Source organism: Petaurus breviceps, unplaced genomic scaffold, assembly GCF_028583685.1.
Source record: "Petaurus breviceps papuanus isolate PSGF00001 unplaced genomic scaffold, PetGlider_PUasm1.0 225, whole genome shotgun sequence".
In the NCBI taxonomy this organism is placed as follows: domain Eukaryota; kingdom Metazoa; phylum Chordata; class Mammalia; order Diprotodontia; family Petauridae; genus Petaurus; species Petaurus breviceps.
The window spans coordinates 14,758,432-14,774,939 of NW_027185889.1; the positions used below are offsets into that span (position 1 = coordinate 14,758,432).

Below are 16,508 nucleotides of genomic sequence, written 5' to 3' on the forward strand. Positions count from 1 at the left end.
GTCAGGAACATTGGCACATGGGAAGTTCAAAATTCACATTTGGACTTCCTTCTTTGAAGCCCCAAATCTGCTTTTACTCCCCAGCTGCATAAAGTCACTTCAGCAGATAAAATAGTAATGGGAACTAGAAAATGCAACCCGAGCTTCATTTTTCTGCCTAGAAATATGGGAGATGGTGCCCTGAGCATTCTGAGTACTTCTGCAAACCTCCTGGTGCCTTCTGACTTAGGACCACATAACCAAAAATGGCACTGGGAGAGCTTGACTTCCAATCACACTGGAAAGAATCCAGACTTTTCATCCTAATTAAAGGGAAAGACTACTAGACTTCTGAGGTGATGTTTTCAGGCTCAGAAAGGCTGTCCTATCCCACATATCTCCTACTTGTTCCTTTTCTGATCATTTTTTTTAATATCAGTTGGGTTTTGATTCATTTTCCAAAGAAAACACATTTCATAATTAATTGTCTCAGGGTGATAGATTCAGAGCTTACAGAACTCCTCAGGTTGTATTCATTTCAGTAAACATTTATTAAGTGCCTGCTATATGCCAGACACTGTGATAAGATCATAGGGCATAAAAAAGAAGCAAAAGACAGTCTCTTCCTTTAAGGAGCTTACAGTCTAATGGGAGAAGCAACATACCAAAAATGTGTGCAAAGCAAGCTATGTTGTTGTTCACGTGTTTCAGTCATGTTTGACTCTTCATGACTCCATTTGGGGTTTTCTTGGCAGAGATACAGGAGTGGTTTGCCATTTCCTTCTCCAGCTGAGAAATCTGAGGCAAACAGGGTTAAGTGACTCGGCCAGGGTCACACAGCTAGTAAGTGCCTGAGGCCAGATCTGAACTCTGGGAGGTGAGTCTTCTTGACTCCATCACCTGGACCACATAGCTGCCCCAACTCCTCTCATTTTACAGATGAAGAAATGGAAGCCTGAGGTGATGGGGCCTTGCACAAGGTCCCACAGGTGGTCAGTAATAATGAGTATGAGAGCTGGGATCTTAACCTAGGGTCCTTTGCCTTCCAAGCTGGCGTCCTTTCTGCTGAATTATGCTATTTCTCATGTAGGATCAAAGATAAACTCCCCCATTTGTTTTTATTTAAGGAGTAAAATAATTTATTTTGGAATAAGTGATGATGTGGTGGATAGTGAGGGAGCCCAGACCTGAAGTCCCTCCTTGGACAGATTCTAGCTGTTTGACTTTGGGCAGGGCACAATCTCTTAGAGGCAAATCTCTAAGACTAAAGTCAAGGAGAAAACACTGATCTGTGTGGGTAGAAGTTGTTGCTCACCAGGGACCCCTGATACCTACTCTATGAAATCATACCTCAATTCAGAAAAAAAATTGTCAAACTCTGCCTTTTTTGGCTGTTGGTGAAGATCATAGAATCAAGAGGAGGGAGGGAGGGAAGGAGACAGAGAGAGAGAGAGAGGAGAGAGAGAGAGGCAGGAAAGAAGGGAGAAAGGACAGAAGGTAAAGAGGGAGAGAGAGGGAAAGAGAGGGAGAGAGGGAAAGAGGAAGAGACAGAGAGAATTTATAACTCAAATGTTAAAAAAAAAGATGCTTTTATATGTAATTGGGAAAAAGTAAATTATTAAATTAAAAATAAAATTACTTTTCCTCTAGAAGACAAACTTTGGGGGGATTCATTTGGGGTTCACAACCTCACAGTTGTTAAAATCTACTTTTGAACACTGAGAATGACTGTCATTAACTACAAGTGCACAAAATGAACATTGCCTGGGGTGGGGATCTGAACTCTGATTTTTGGTTATAAGGAGATGATGTAGATGAATCAATATGTAAATGTGAGCTATTAGCAGTGATAAGTAATATCTTTTATCTGTATGATCTCAACTCTCGGTGTCCATAGCTATAGATTGGAGTTATCTCATCTCCTTCAAAAAATAAATTAAAAAATGAATGAATAAACGAGAATAATGAAGTGGTTCTTGTTCCAATTGGAATATTCAATTGTGTCCCCTGAATCCTGAATCATTATTTATTATGCATTGTAAGGGTTTACAGCAAATATAAGCCCTTAGGCCCACGAGATTAGCAAATAGTGTCATTCCTTTATTAAAATTGACTTTGGTATAATAAAATGGGGTTTTCATTTCCTCTGCATCTCATGAATTAATATAAGTATCTTCTTCTCCTCAGTCAGGTGGCTTCACCCATATCTTCACTGAAGACATGCACGTAAGTATTGAAGTTTTCATTTTTAGCCAGGAGACTGGCATCCCTGTCATCATCATCATCATCATTAGATTGGTGTTGATTCGTTGCCTTTTTTTTCAGTATAATAAAGTCAGTATTAAATTAGCAATTCACTGGTTGGCTAATCCCACCGTGAATATCCTGTTTAGCTTTATTCCTCCAAAAAAGAGAGAAATAAATTTGTGTGTTTCAGAGCCGAGACCCGGGAGAAAAGAATGAAAGCCTCACTGCTTTAGATGCATTAATCTGCAACAGAAGTTTTCTTGTTACCGTTATTCATACTCTTGAAAAGCAGAAGAGCTTTTCTGTGAAAGACAGGTATGTAGGAGCCAGCCCACCTTGGTGTGCCTCCAAACTTCATAGGATCATAGATTTGGAGCTTAAAGGAAACTTTGTGGCCATTGGGTTCGTTCCCTTCATGTTATAAATGGGGAAGCTGAGGCCCAGAAAGATACTTGAATCCAGTGTCCGTGCCCCCCCCCCCCCGGTATACTGTGGTAACTTTCAAAAGCACTGATTTCATCACCAGGGATAGTCCTGTCACCAGTGGAGATGTAACTCCTTCCATGCCTTAGAGCAGGAATTCTTCATCTATAACCCACAGATTCCTCCGGCATAAATTTCAAGGGGTCTATGAATTTGGATAGGAAAATGAAATTACGTATTTCCTCTTGCTAACTTTTGTTTTAACTTAATGTCTTTTTAAAAACATTCTGAGAAGGGGCCATAGGTTTCACCAGGATACCAAAGGGGCCCAGACACAAAAAGGAATTAAAAAAGAAATCCCCTCTGCCTTAAAGATACTGAGAATTATGTAGCTGAAGCAGTCACATGCATTGGGTGACTCCTTCAGGGATGAGTCTTTCCAAATGTAGCTGGGGTGCTCCTTGGGCAACAGTCTGTGTCTGGGTGTCTCTCTAACTTCATCAATCCTGACTTATTCCCATCTGTTCAGTCTATGGGTCAGTCAGAGTAACCTCACACTCCACCGTTGAGCCGTCCCACCAGCCAGCTGCCAAGCCTGGGACGCCCTCCCTCGCCAGCTCTGCCTCTGGAAAGTGCTGGTTCCCTTCCGTGACCAGCTTGCTGTCACCCACTATCCTTGGGAGGCCTTTCGTCCCCCTGTAGCTAGTGTTTCCGCCTTGTCTCTACACCAAGGGGACCCTATTTGCGTGTTGAATTTGCCTTATCTGTGTATTGTACATGTGAACATGTCTCCCCTTTCAGAAGATGAGTGTCTTTAGGATAAGAGGGGTTTGTTTTTAGTGCTTATTAACTGAGCTCTACTGTCCTAGTCTTTGAGAATCCATTTCTGAGACATCAAAGTCAGAAATTAGTGAAAGGTTTGGACACAGACTCTCTTTGTCACCCTAGGGAAGTCACTGGTGCCCTCATGCCCCCAGGCAGCTCTCAAAGAATATGAGATGCAAAGAAGGTGCCATCCCACGTTGACTGAGGAATCCCCAAAACCAATGAAGTTAATCATAAGGCACAAAGTACCATGTAACCTTGAGATCTAACTCCATCTCGGCAGCTAAGCCATTTAGTGGGTGGAGTACTGAACCTGGCGTCAGGAGGTCCCAAGTTCAAATCCAGCCCCAGGCAACTGTGTGACAAGTCATTTAACCTCTGTCTGCCTCAGTTTCCTCAACTATTTAATAACACCTGCCCCTCTATTGTTGTGAAATTCAAATGAGATAGCCCTTGTAGATTGGTTTTCACACCCTAGAACATTATGTAAATAAATGCCCATCATCATCATCATCATCATCATCACAGCACTTATATTTCCAAGCACACCATTACAACCCCACAAAAAGACATGAGCCTTCCTTCAGAAAGCAGAAGTAATATTTTCTAATTTTTTTTCAAGAGTTTCATGACTTATAAATAGATGGATGTGTGATGAAATGAGGGTGGAGATTTTTTCTTTTTTCACTCCTTCTCATCCCTATATGACTCTTATCTGCGTCTCCCCACAAGGCCTCCAAAGAAATTCCCCCCTCTCCCGATGCCTGGGAGATTTCCTTTTGGTTAACTGACCTTCTTAAAATACCAGCCTCACACTTGACCTGTGTCTGTATAACTTCTGATTCAGTCCACGACCAGCCTTCCCCTTTCTTTTTCCTCAAATCATCTGTAGTCTTGAACTTGTCATCATCATTTTAATAGACATCAGTGCATTCAAGGATCCGTGATTTCATAGACAGAATATTGTTTTACACAACATTGTATTTAAAGAGTATTTGTTTTACCTGGTGTTGGGTCAAGCTCGAGTGATTTATTACACATTATTCTCTGCTTATAGAATTTGATTTTGAGTCACACTGGCCCCCTTGCCCTGAACTCGGCACACCCATGTTCCACCCACATGTCTTTGCATCAGCACTTCCTTATGCCTGAAATGCCCTCTGTCCTCACCTCTGCCGCTGCATTCAGAGCTCAGCCTGTACAGGAAGCTTCTCTAAGCCACTGAATTCTTCGTCATTTCTCCCTCCTCCAATGATTACATAGATGGTCGTTGTGTGGATTTGTTTAGTTGGTTATGCTCATGGTTACAAGGGAGGATTTTCTTTAAAAAAAAATCATTGGGGAGAATTGGAGAGTGAGAGTGATGCAGAAAGAAAAAAGAGTGATAAACATGTCAGTGAAGCATTTCAAAATGCCCAGAAAAGAAGGTAGTTCAGATAAGTAGACCAGCATTACTGAATTGATAATACATTTTTTTAAAAAGGTGTATATGATCAAGATTCATGGTTTCACAGCCGTCTCTTTCTGTTCTTTATATATGGAAATGCTCATATTTGTGTCAGGTTCAGACTCACAAAAAATTTTTTCAAAATTATTTTTTATCAAGTATCACTTGAGTACTTTGTGTCTTTGTAAACTCCTCGAGGGTAGGGGACTGTTTTGTCTTTGTATCCTTGGCACCTGTTATGGTAGGTGCTTAATAAATACTTATAGGATGGGGAAAGGAAGAAAGGACACAATAAGCATTTATATATCACCTGCTGTATGCCAGGCACTGTTCTAAGCACTTTACAAATATTCTCTCTTTTATTCCTCCCAACAACCCTACAAGGTAGGTGCTATTATCATCTCTCAATTACAGTTGAGGAAACTAAGGCAGATAGCAGTTAAGTGACTTGCCCAGCATCACACAGCTAGGAAGTAGCTGAGAGTATATTTGAACTCAGGTTTTTCTGACTTAAGGCACAGTGCTGTGGCACTGCCTAGCTTCCTCTGAATTTCGCTGGATTAGATTGGATTGATTTCACCAGTTTAAGTGCTCTCTCCACTGATGTCTTGTCATCCCTTTAAAACTTAGTAAATAATAACAGTAGCTACCATTTATAGAGCGTTTAAAAGTTTGCACAGCATTCACATATATTACCTCATTTGTTTCTTATGACAAGTTTTGGCAGTAGGTATTATTAATTATCATCCCCTTTTTACAGATATGGAAACTGAGGCTGAGAGAGGTCAACTTGCCTAGGATCTCACAGCTAGTATGTGTCTGAGGCAGGATTCAAACTCAGGTCTTCCTGACTCCAAGTCCAGAATCTTATCACCTTTGCCATGGTCAAAAATAAAAATATCATTCTGCATCCCATATCACAGATAAGCCTTCATCTGATTCAGGGTCAGGTCAATCCTTGATGTCTTTGTATAAACTATCAGAATTTGTGACCTACTAACAGAACCTGGGGCAGCTAGGTGGCACCATAGTGCACAGAGCCCCATGCCTGGAGTCAGGAAGACTCATCTTCTTGAGTTCAAATCTGGCCTCAGATACTTCCTAGCTTTGTGACTCTGGGCAAGTCACTTAAACCTGTTGGCCTTAGTTTCCTCATCTGTAAAATGAGCTGGAGGAGGAAATGGCAAAGCACTCCAGTATCTCTGCCAAGAAAACCCTAGATGAGGTCACAGAGAGTCAGACACCACTGAAATAACTAAACAACAAACAACCCCAGGTCACCTCCCCATCATAATAAAGCCCTAGAGTAGAAAGGAATCCATTGATTTTCTCAGTTTAGTTCTCAGCCTTTATTGAGCACCTACTGTGTGCCACATTCTGTATTAGTCACTGGGCATATAAAGACCTCAATATAGGGACAGGACCTGTGATTTCATTCATCTAGGAAACTCCCTCTGCCTGTGCCACTCAGCATCTTCTCATTAACTAAATTTTGAGAGATTTGTCTGAGAAATTTACCCAGAGGTCACACAGTGTGAGTCAAAAGTGGGACTCGAACCCGAGGAACCCTGACTTCAAAGTGGACTTTCTATCTACTACATCATGGCTTCCTCTGTATACTAAGTATATTCAGAATGAATACAAAGTAATTGTGGGGAGCCGAATCAAAAAATGCCTCTAGTAGGGGAAGGTCCTCGGTTCCTGACCTGTGCCTTGAAGGAATCTCAGAATTATATAAAGTTGAAGGTGGGAGGGCAGAAAAGAAAAGAATCTATCTCCAGTCATCTACCTCAGGGCATTGGCAACATTAGGTTAAGTAGCCATCGGTAGGTCTGTCATCTATGCTGACAGAGTGAGAGCTGACCCTCCCCTCTGCTCAGTCCATGCCATGCAGGGTGGTCAGAGTTCTCCCTCAAAGCTTTTGTGAGAAATCCAGAAGCAACATTGCATGCATCCCTTAGACATGCTTGCCTCCCAATCCACTCCCATCAGCTCACTGCTCATCGGTTCTTTCTCATCAAGGTGTTTGTTTGCTTCATTCCTGACCATCGCCCTCCAGACCAAGCTTGTCTACCTGACCAGCATCCTTGAGGTCCTGACCCGAGACCTCATGGAACAGTCGAGTAACATGCAACCCAAGCTGATGCTGCGACGGACCGAGTCTGTTGTCGAAAAGCTCCTCACAAACTGGATGTCTGTTTGCCTCTCCGGCTTTCTCCGGGTAAGTGCATCATCTTTCTGCAGTGTCAGAGGTAAGACAACCGGGGCTTATTTTTAGCAGACATCGACTCCTTTTGCAGTACAGACCCTGAGTACTCCATAGTGTCAAAACAACAGCTTTTCTGTCTTGGCCCTCATCCTGAGTAGAGAGATGCCTGGGAGGAAAAAAAGAAGCAGCTCGTAGAACGAATATCTTGTGAATATTATTCATTTCCCCAGACGTAGTTTCTTTATGAAGAAAGACATTAAGACATTTTTAGATGTACCTTGCTTCTATCAATTAAAATTAATTAAGTCCCTTCAGTTTCCTAGTCATCCTAAAAAGTACAGCCTAGGAGGGGGAGTGTCTAAAATATTAAAGAGAATGAACTTAAAAATAGCTGGAGGCATTTGAGAGAGAACCATTTACATTAAAACAATCGCTATGCTAATTACAAATAATATCTAACTGGTCATTAAAGCAGGTCCCCTAAGGACCCTCATTTGCCTAGTTTGAGTTGCTGTATGGACATATAGATAGAATGAAATTGGACTTCTCAAACCATTTGTCACTTCCAACTGTCCACTTAATTCAGTCACGCTTTCCCTGTGTTTTGTCTTTGGTCAAAATAAATAAAATCAAATAAAGAAATTGAAAGTGATATTTCTGTTACAGCAAAGTTCTTCTTCTTTAATTTCATTCTACACTCATTTCAAGAAGAAAAACTGTGTATTTATAGCCAGTCCTAGAACGTAATTGAACCTTGAGCAGGATGTATTGCTATGCCACTAATTTTCAACAATAGTGTTTAAGTGAAAGACTGAGATGTGGGTCTAAATAGAGGGCAGCAGGCACAGCTGTGCTTACTTTAATGTTTAATGCTGTCTTGAAAGAAGACATATGATGTTTTCCTACCCATCCGTCTTGCCCCCAAGCAATACCTGGGTAGAAAGGCTAATTAAATCAGCCTTTCCCCCCTATTTATCTGATACTTAAAAATCTAGTTGGAGTCCTGATACCTTCATCCCTGCACTATAATCATCTCATCAATAAGGACATTCAAAACTTTTCCTCTTGCATGCTACTCACCCTTGTCTTTCTGTTAACCCTTCTTTATTTACCTGAAGTACTTGAGTTCTTATTGGAGATTGTTTAATATTTCATGGGTCCCAGTGCAAACGTTGGGCTATCCAACCTCCAGCTGTTACTTCTCATCCTCACTACATGATCGACCTTCTCCTTTTCTGATCAATAATATCTTTTGTATGAATTCAGGTATATGGTCAAATTTGGCAATGTGTTTTGTCCCACTCATGCCCACTGTCCATCCATGGCCCTTTGGGCTACCTTTAATTCAGTTTAATTTCTTTGGATTAGACGTATGATTTAATTGACATTAGGAGCTCCCACTGAGAAAATATATTAATATAGATGGGCCCTTCCTTTTCAATTTGTAGCCTTAGAGAGTTGCCCTAGAGTCACTGTTCTCAAAGACCCCCTAGGTCCCTAATTCCCTTTCACAGAGTCTGTGGGGTCAAAGCTCTTTTTGTAATATCAAGAGATTTTAATTCCTAATATGATAAAAAAAAAATAGATATAACTCCCATAAACAAAAGCTTTTTTGTGGCGGCAGGGGAGGGGGAGGTTCCCTCAGTAATATATGGGTATAAAGGAGTCCTGAGACAAAAGACTTGGAGACCCATTGCCCTAGCAACTTGTTAAATTCAACTCAGAGCATTTATTAAGCATGTGTTATGTGTCATTTAACCTCTGCTTGCCTCAGTTTCCTCAAATGTAAAATGGAAATAATACTAATACTTACCTTGGAGGGTTTTCATCAGGATCAAGTAAGATAATATTTGTAAAAGTACTTAACACAGTGGCTGGAACACAGTAAATACTACATAAATGCTTATTTTTCACCCCCACCAAAGGCAAAACCAGAACATTTCCTGCCCTCAAGGAGCTTAAACTCTACTGGGCACACAAAAACAAACTTTCTGGAATTTTAACTATTCTCAATAATTGAGTCATCAAAATTATTTCTTAAGCAAGTCACTCACCCTCTCATTTCCCCAAGAAATTCTCAAACTGAAACTGGAACCCTTAAAAGAAACAGAAAGAGATACCACGCTTTGACTCCCTGGCTAGACAATTGGATTCTCCTTGACTGAGAAGACAGAGGGGGCATAGCATGGACAAAGGTATAGAGCTAGGAATAAGTATTCCATGTCTGGAGCTAATAAGGGAGATATCTTGGAAGACACATATGCTGGGAGATGAGATTAGAAATGATTTATTTAATTGAAGGCTGCTTTCATTAGTCATGCAGATAAGAGATGGTGTTTACTGTGCCTGGCAAAGTGGTAAATTAGTTTTGGTTTATTCTTATTCCCAAGGTTAAATGTTATGTTATTTAGTGTTTAAGTTTTTTTTTTTTTTTACACACTACTACTATCTTGAGGTACAAATAGTCTGTAAGCCTTCAAGGATCAATAATTTGCAATGGAAGTGGGTATTTCCCAAAATTACTTCAGTTAGTCCTCAATGGCAGACTACTACCAGGCCATTTTTTAAGCCTTTCCAGCTTATCGGAAGCTCATTGTGGATCACTTTTACATCATGGTAAGCCATCAGAATGGGATTTTGTCCAAAGAAAAACCCTAATATGGACAGTTAAGTAAGTATACCCTTTATAGGTAGTTAGCATCTTGTTTGAAGAAGATCTGAGTGTATTAGTAGACCACAAGCACAACCTAATCAATGATGTAATCTAGCAACCAAGAAAGCTAATGTGATCAGACGTTGCATAGTACACAGGACGAGGTCACAGTCCCTTCATGTTCTTCCTGAGTCAGGTTACATCTGCAGTATTATATTTTTAGTTCTGGGTAACAGTTTTCAGAAGGACATTGACTAAATTGGAGAATGTCCAAAAGAAAGCAACTTTTGGATCCTGATGTAGCCTCCTCTTCATATTGTTGGTTGAAAAAACTTGGAATCTTTAATTTGAAAAAGAGAAGACTTGGGAAGGACAGTATTGATAGTTGTCTTCAAGCCTTTGAAGTGCTAACACATGGAAAAAATCCAACTTATTCTGGCTGGCCCAAGACAGGAGGACTAGAAGCAATAATGGAATTACACAGAGGCTGACTTAGAATTAATGGAAGGAATAATTTCCTCACAATTAGAATTCTCCCATAGCAGAATGGGTTACCAGGGGAGGGAGGGTGTCCCAAGCTTTCAAGGAAAGACAGCTGGCCATCTGTTGGGTGGTACAGTTGTATGAACATTACATTTGGATTCAGATGAGCTTCCCGGCTCTGACACTTACTTGCTGTATGTCTTTCATCAAGTCACTTAACCTCTCAGGCCCTCAGTTTCCAAATCTGTAAAATGAGAGGGTTGGACTAGATGTCCTCTCAAGTCCCTTCCAGCTTTGAGATTCTTTGGGATTCTTTATTCTCAGCTAAGCTGAGAATAAAAACCTAGACCCATTTATTGCTGTTGGACGCTAACTGTTTGACAAATAGATGCAGGGTGCTAGTATGGTGTCACGGGATGAGGCTTGGATCCTTGGGATCAAATTCTGGCTCTTCCATTCATTAGTTGTGTGACCCAGCATAAGTCTCTAAACCTTACTTTCCTCGTGTATAAAAAGGGAATAATACAATCACCTTATAGGATTGTTTTGTGGAAAGTGCCTTCTAAACTATAAAACTCTATAATGTATATTATTACTAGATATCTTATCCCCAAAATGTGGCTCTTAGCTCTCCATTTTTTTGTCCAGAGTTGTAATTATATTGGTACAAAGAACTCCCTTTGATAAAATTCCCCCTACCAATACATATCTCCAACTTTTCTGTGACTGAAAGACCTAGAGAGTGATTTGCCCCGGGTTATTCAGCCATGTCTGACTTAATGACCCTTTATATGGTTTTTTCCTGGCAAAGATACTGGGGTGGTTTGTCAATTCCTTCGCCAGTGGATTAAGGCAGATAGAGCTTAAGTGACTTGTCTAAGGCCACACAGCTAGTGAGTCTCTGAGGCAAGACTTGAACCCAGGTCTTGCTGTAATTCCAAGGATAGCCTTCTATCCTCCATTATGCTTTGAAACTTCATCCACATAGCTCTAAGATATATTTAAAATATTCAAGGGGACCTGTGATCTTGTCAATGTGGGTCCATCCTCCTTATAGGGGTAGATATGGAAACTCATATATGCCTGCACATCCTCTTGTCCACGTCGTCACAAAAATGTGCATTGGGGTGGGGAGGAGAGGGGGCACCTGCCCACCGTGCTGGCTGCTTAGACATTTTGAGGATTGAGTATTCCATCAATAGAACATTCCAGCCCACCTCTCAACTTTACTCACTCTTGTCAAAGCACCATCCTGCCTTCTTTCTCGTCTACTATTTATGTTTGCACCCATGAAATATATGTGTGTATATACACATAAAATATGCCATAAGTATATTGTGCTCAGAAGTAGGAAGGCATGTGCACACAAATAGAGATGTAGTACTCTTTGACCCAGCAATGCTTCTAGGTCAGTATCCCAAAGACATTCAGAGAAAGGGAAAAGGACCTATTTGTACAAAAAATATCCACAGCAGCTCTTTTTGTGGTGACTAAGAACTCGAAATCAAAAGGAGGCCCAGCAGTTGGGGGATGGCTAAACAAGCTGTGGTATGTGATTGTAATGGGATATTATTGTGCCATAAGAAATGACAAGCAAGAAGATTTCAGAAAAACCTGGAAAGACTTACATGAATTGGTGCAGGGTGAAGTGAGCAGAACCAGGAGAACGTTGACCTGTGAATGACTTCGCTGTTCTCAGCAATACAATGATCCAAAACAATTCTAAAAGAATAATCCTACTATCTGCCTCCAGAGAAAGAACTGACATTGATTGAATACAGACTGAAGCATGTGATTTTTCTCTTTTTAATTTTTTCCTTTTATTTGATTCTTTTTGTACGAAATTACTAATATGGAAATGTTTTACATAAAAAAGCCAGATGTAGAAATATGTCATGGTGTAGATGTTCATGCATGTGTAAATATCAATATTTGTACATGTATATGCATACATAAATGTTTTGTGTATGTGTATATGCAGTATAAATACATATGCATAGAAGTGTGTTATCTATGATACTTCAGTTTCCCCATCCGTAAAATGAGGGTCTTCGATTTATTGACCTGTGAGGGTCTTTTCAAGCTCTAGATCTAGGATCCCACAATCTCATGATTTAGGTATGAAACCAAATGTCTTCCCTCCATCAGTGTTGGGGGGTAGGGATGCTCTTATATGTCATTGGGAATCATTGTTTCATTTCCCTCCTTCAGGCTGCCATTAACTTTGCCCCTTGAGCACATACTGGATCCCACTGAAAACTAACCCTGTCTTCTTTTGTGCCATTCCTTTCCAAGGAGACTGTTGGAGAGCCCTTCTATTTGCTTGTGACAACTCTAAACCAGAAAATAAACAAAGGTCCTGTGGATGTCATAACTTCCAAAGCCCTCTACACCCTTAATGAGGATTGGCTCCTGTGGCAAGTGCCCAAATTCAGCACCGTGGTATGTTTGCTATCACTCTTTCCTTCCAAATGCCTAAGTGTTTACCAGTAAACGGGTGGAGGAAGGGGGACCCGATAAGGAAGGGGGAAAGGGAAAGCCATATCAGAATGAAAGGATGTCATTCCTGCTGTGAGAGGACTCATCTATTTCGTTAATTAAAAACAATAGTTGATAAAATATTAACGCCATGTTCAAATAATAGATTTTAATTACTTGGGCGCAAGGGGGGAGGAGAGAGCATCTTAATGACGCCTGGGGCAATCATCAATTTCCAAAGATTTTAATATCAGGATGGCTTATGGCTCTGTGTGTTGTCAGAGGAGCTGCAAAGAGTTCCCTATTCAGTCCTTGTAATTGCAATCAGGATTTCTCAAACCGTTCTTCTCAGGGAGACAATGTGTGAAGATGCACCGCAGCTGAATCGGAACAGGGGGCTTATTTTAGAAAGATAACACGAGATTAATTCAGCTTGAATTTCCTGTGCCACACACCACACGTACTTTATTTCCTTGGATTAGTTACAAATGTTTGGTGTCGTACACTTAATATACCGTGATTTCATCACTATTTTTGGAGTAATTCCGTAAATAATGAGCGGCGTCGGCTAGGCTGGCTGTTTGGGGGATTTCACATGGAGGAGGAGGAGGGGGAGGACTCCCCCCTCCGTGTGGCCCTTCCCACGGAGAGAGCGCGTGGTAACATGGGGGGGAATGATCAGAATCTCAGAGGGAGCCAAGCCTGGTACTTGTTCCAAGTTCATTTAAGAATTCTCTCCCCTTTATCGTGAAGACAGATTGGAGGAAGAGATGACGGTATCTTGGGGGGATGGGGGCAGGGAATTATGGGTGCCTCCAGCTGCAAGATGTACATCCATGCAGTGGCTCTGGGCCTCTTTCCCAACTTCTTGAGCTGGGGGGAGGGGTGAAGGGGAAGAACTGAGAAATGACAGTGAGGTTTTGGCATTGCTCATTCGTGTGTCTGATCCTCTTGTGGCTTTGCTGGGACAGCAAGCATGACGACGGTGTTTTGGACGAATGCACCCGTTAATTGGAGAAGGCACCATGTTGGCTTGGACCGTGTTTTGGTTATGCTTTCTGTCTGTGGTAGATGAAATTCCCCATGTCTGCTGTTATGGTGATCAGTCATGACTGCCACATGGGACTGGCCCTTCCTAGAAGGAGGACTCTCTGCTGACCCACGGTGACAGAGCAGATGCTTTTGTGTTATCTTCCCCTAAAGTAACCCTGCTCTACAGTCTCCCTCCGAGGGCTGATTTCATTCTAACATAACCCCAGGTGGAATCGATAAATGTGCATAATAGAGTGACTTTTAGTGGTAGGGCTTGATTCCTGGAACATCTGTAAATGAATCCTGGGATCTTGGAAGAAGCTGGAGGGGGCCTTAGAGGCCATTGAGTCTGACCCTCTTTAGGTTACAGGTGCCTGTCCTGAGGCACAGAGAGGTTGTTTGACTTCTCCTGGGTCATATAACTTGAGGCTGAGGGAGGATTTGAATACAGGTCTTCCCTACTCATAGTCCAGTACACACAGAATGTCTGAGCTGGAGGGCATCTCAGAGTTCACACAGTCTAATGGGAATCAGAGTTGGTTGTCTGGTCTGCCCTTGGAGACCCCTGGTAAAGTAGGAAACTGGCTCCCTCATCATGGAATCCATTCCACTTTTGAATAACACTGACTTTTAGGAATTTTCTCTTTCTATGGAGCTGCAGTTTCCACCCATGATTTCTAGTTCTGCCCTTTGGGGCCTAGAAAAACAAGGCTCTTTTCTCTTCTGGAGAATCAATCACTTGATGCAAGTTATGTTGCCAGGGTGTGTACTAAGCATTGGAGACACAAAGAAAGGCAAAAACAGACCCTGCCCTCAAGAAGTTTACATTCTAATGGGATAGACAACCTGTGTATCAATAGGCTCAGACAAGCTACTTATGGGGTGGATGGAAGATGACATTGGAGGGCTGGGCACCAGGGACAGTTCAAAATCAGTGGAGACTCACAGCAACCCTGAGAGCTATGTAGACTGGTGAGCATTTACCCTTTTTTGAAGATGCACATAGTTTTCAGTGACTTGACTCCCAAGGTCACACAGCATAGCTTGTAAGTGTTAAAGGCCAGCTTTCCCAAAGGTTTGCCCTGACTCCAAGGCCAGCCTTCTCTCCCTTTCCCCACAAGGCTCCCCTGAAGAGCATCTCCCGAGGATTCCTTGTACCCATGCCTGGTTGCACCCACTGTTGTAGAATGTTGTTTAACATTCAGATGAAAACGTAGGAAGTCTTACATTTATTTACCTGACTCTGGGCTGATTTAGTTCCAAGCCCCTAAGAATTCCCCAAAGAAAAATGATTTGGAAGTAAAAATAGGTTGGGGGAATCCAGCAATATTTTGGTTTTATCAACATCAGACCAGAAGAAGGAAGGTGTGAAAAGGAGAAGAATCAAGGTGGGGGGAAGGGAAGGGCAGAGAGTGTTACTTGTTGGTTAAGAAGGGTATTTTTGAGGTTTGAAGCTGGGTTGTTTTTTTTTTTTAATGTTTTACATCACAGCAGATTTTTTTCCCTTTCATTTTAAAATATTGTTTATTTCACGGCCAATTAAGGTCATGTGCTTTTGATTTGTTCACACTCGGCTCATGAGTTATTTGATGTTGGAGAAATTCATGAAGACTCTTCTTATTTCCTTATAGGCCCTGGGGAGGAAGGCTAATAGATAATGACCATTTCAAAAATCCACAAGAATCCTTCCCTTCAAAGAGGAATTTGGCTGTAGAGAAAATGGAGATTTGTGAGCTGGAAAAGAGACAGGCTTCTCATTTATTACATGAGCCCTAGCTTTTAAAATTACTTTCTCTTTTGAGTGCATTTTACTGGCAATGGACCAGGCTGTTTTTCGTGGTAGATGGTTATGTTGGAAGTTGTTGAAAAGTCCCATGACTTGGTCAGGTTTTCTGTGACTGTGTGAGATTAGCAGAAGGTCCAGAGAACTACTGAGTATTACATTTCCTTTAGAGTAAATTCTTCACACACTATCTGTCTTGTTTCCTTTCTCTCCTTCATCATCCTGAACATTCTTAGCTGTCTCAGATGTCTTAGCTTCCCCCAGCCTCAGTTTCCTCACCTGTAAAAGGAGGGATTTCAATGTGCTGGCCCCTGAGGGCTCCACCCAACCCCTCCAGCAGCTCTGAATCTGTGATCTGAAGGCTCTGGTTTTCAAAACCTCCTGTGGTTGTCTGAAAATGTCAGGGGCTGGTAGAGGCTGATGTTGCATCTAGACCTAGCCAAGAAAGAAATTATCTCAAGGAAGGGAGGGAAAAGAATTAACAGAAGCAAGAGGAAGTCATATTAGCAACCTGAAACGGCAGAGCTGGGACGGCAGGACACAGTTAAAATAAGAAGCCAGAATCAGGACTGCCAGGGAGGGAGAGAGGAAGCAGCCCATGTGACAGTGACACCGAGGCTTCACACCTCTAAGATTAGGATCCTCAAGGTTGCTGTTGGCTACAGCTTCAGGACGCTTGCCCCGGCTTCTCCACGGGTCATTGTGCTGACAAGCTGGCCTGGTCCTGGATCATAACTGGAGAGAGACCAAGACAGAGAGAGGACCCATGCACAGAAACACAGAGAGAGGCAGAGGACAGAGATGGAGTCAAAGAGAGAAACAGACAAACAGAAGACAGAGACAGTCATACACAACACGCAGTCAGAGACAGAGCACAGAAATGGAGACAGAGAGACAGACAGACAAAAACACAAAGAGACAGAGGACAGACATACAGAAACAGAGAGAC

At 41.8% G+C, this 16,508-nt stretch overlaps 1 protein-coding gene across 1 annotated transcript in view; it reads left to right on the plus strand.

Annotated features, from left to right (window-relative positions):
• Positions 1–16,508, plus strand: part of PLXNC1 (plexin C1) — a 226,955-nt gene that overhangs the window by 145,831 nt on the left and 64,616 nt on the right. Inside the window, exons 18-21 of the mRNA XM_069095172.1 lie at positions 2,167–2,205; positions 2,417–2,541; positions 6,944–7,142; positions 12,562–12,708. Of these exons, the coding sequence (XP_068951273.1) occupies positions 2,167–2,205; positions 2,417–2,541; positions 6,944–7,142; positions 12,562–12,708 (510 nt within the window). The remainder of the gene's footprint in view (positions 1–2,166; positions 2,206–2,416; positions 2,542–6,943; positions 7,143–12,561; positions 12,709–16,508) is intronic.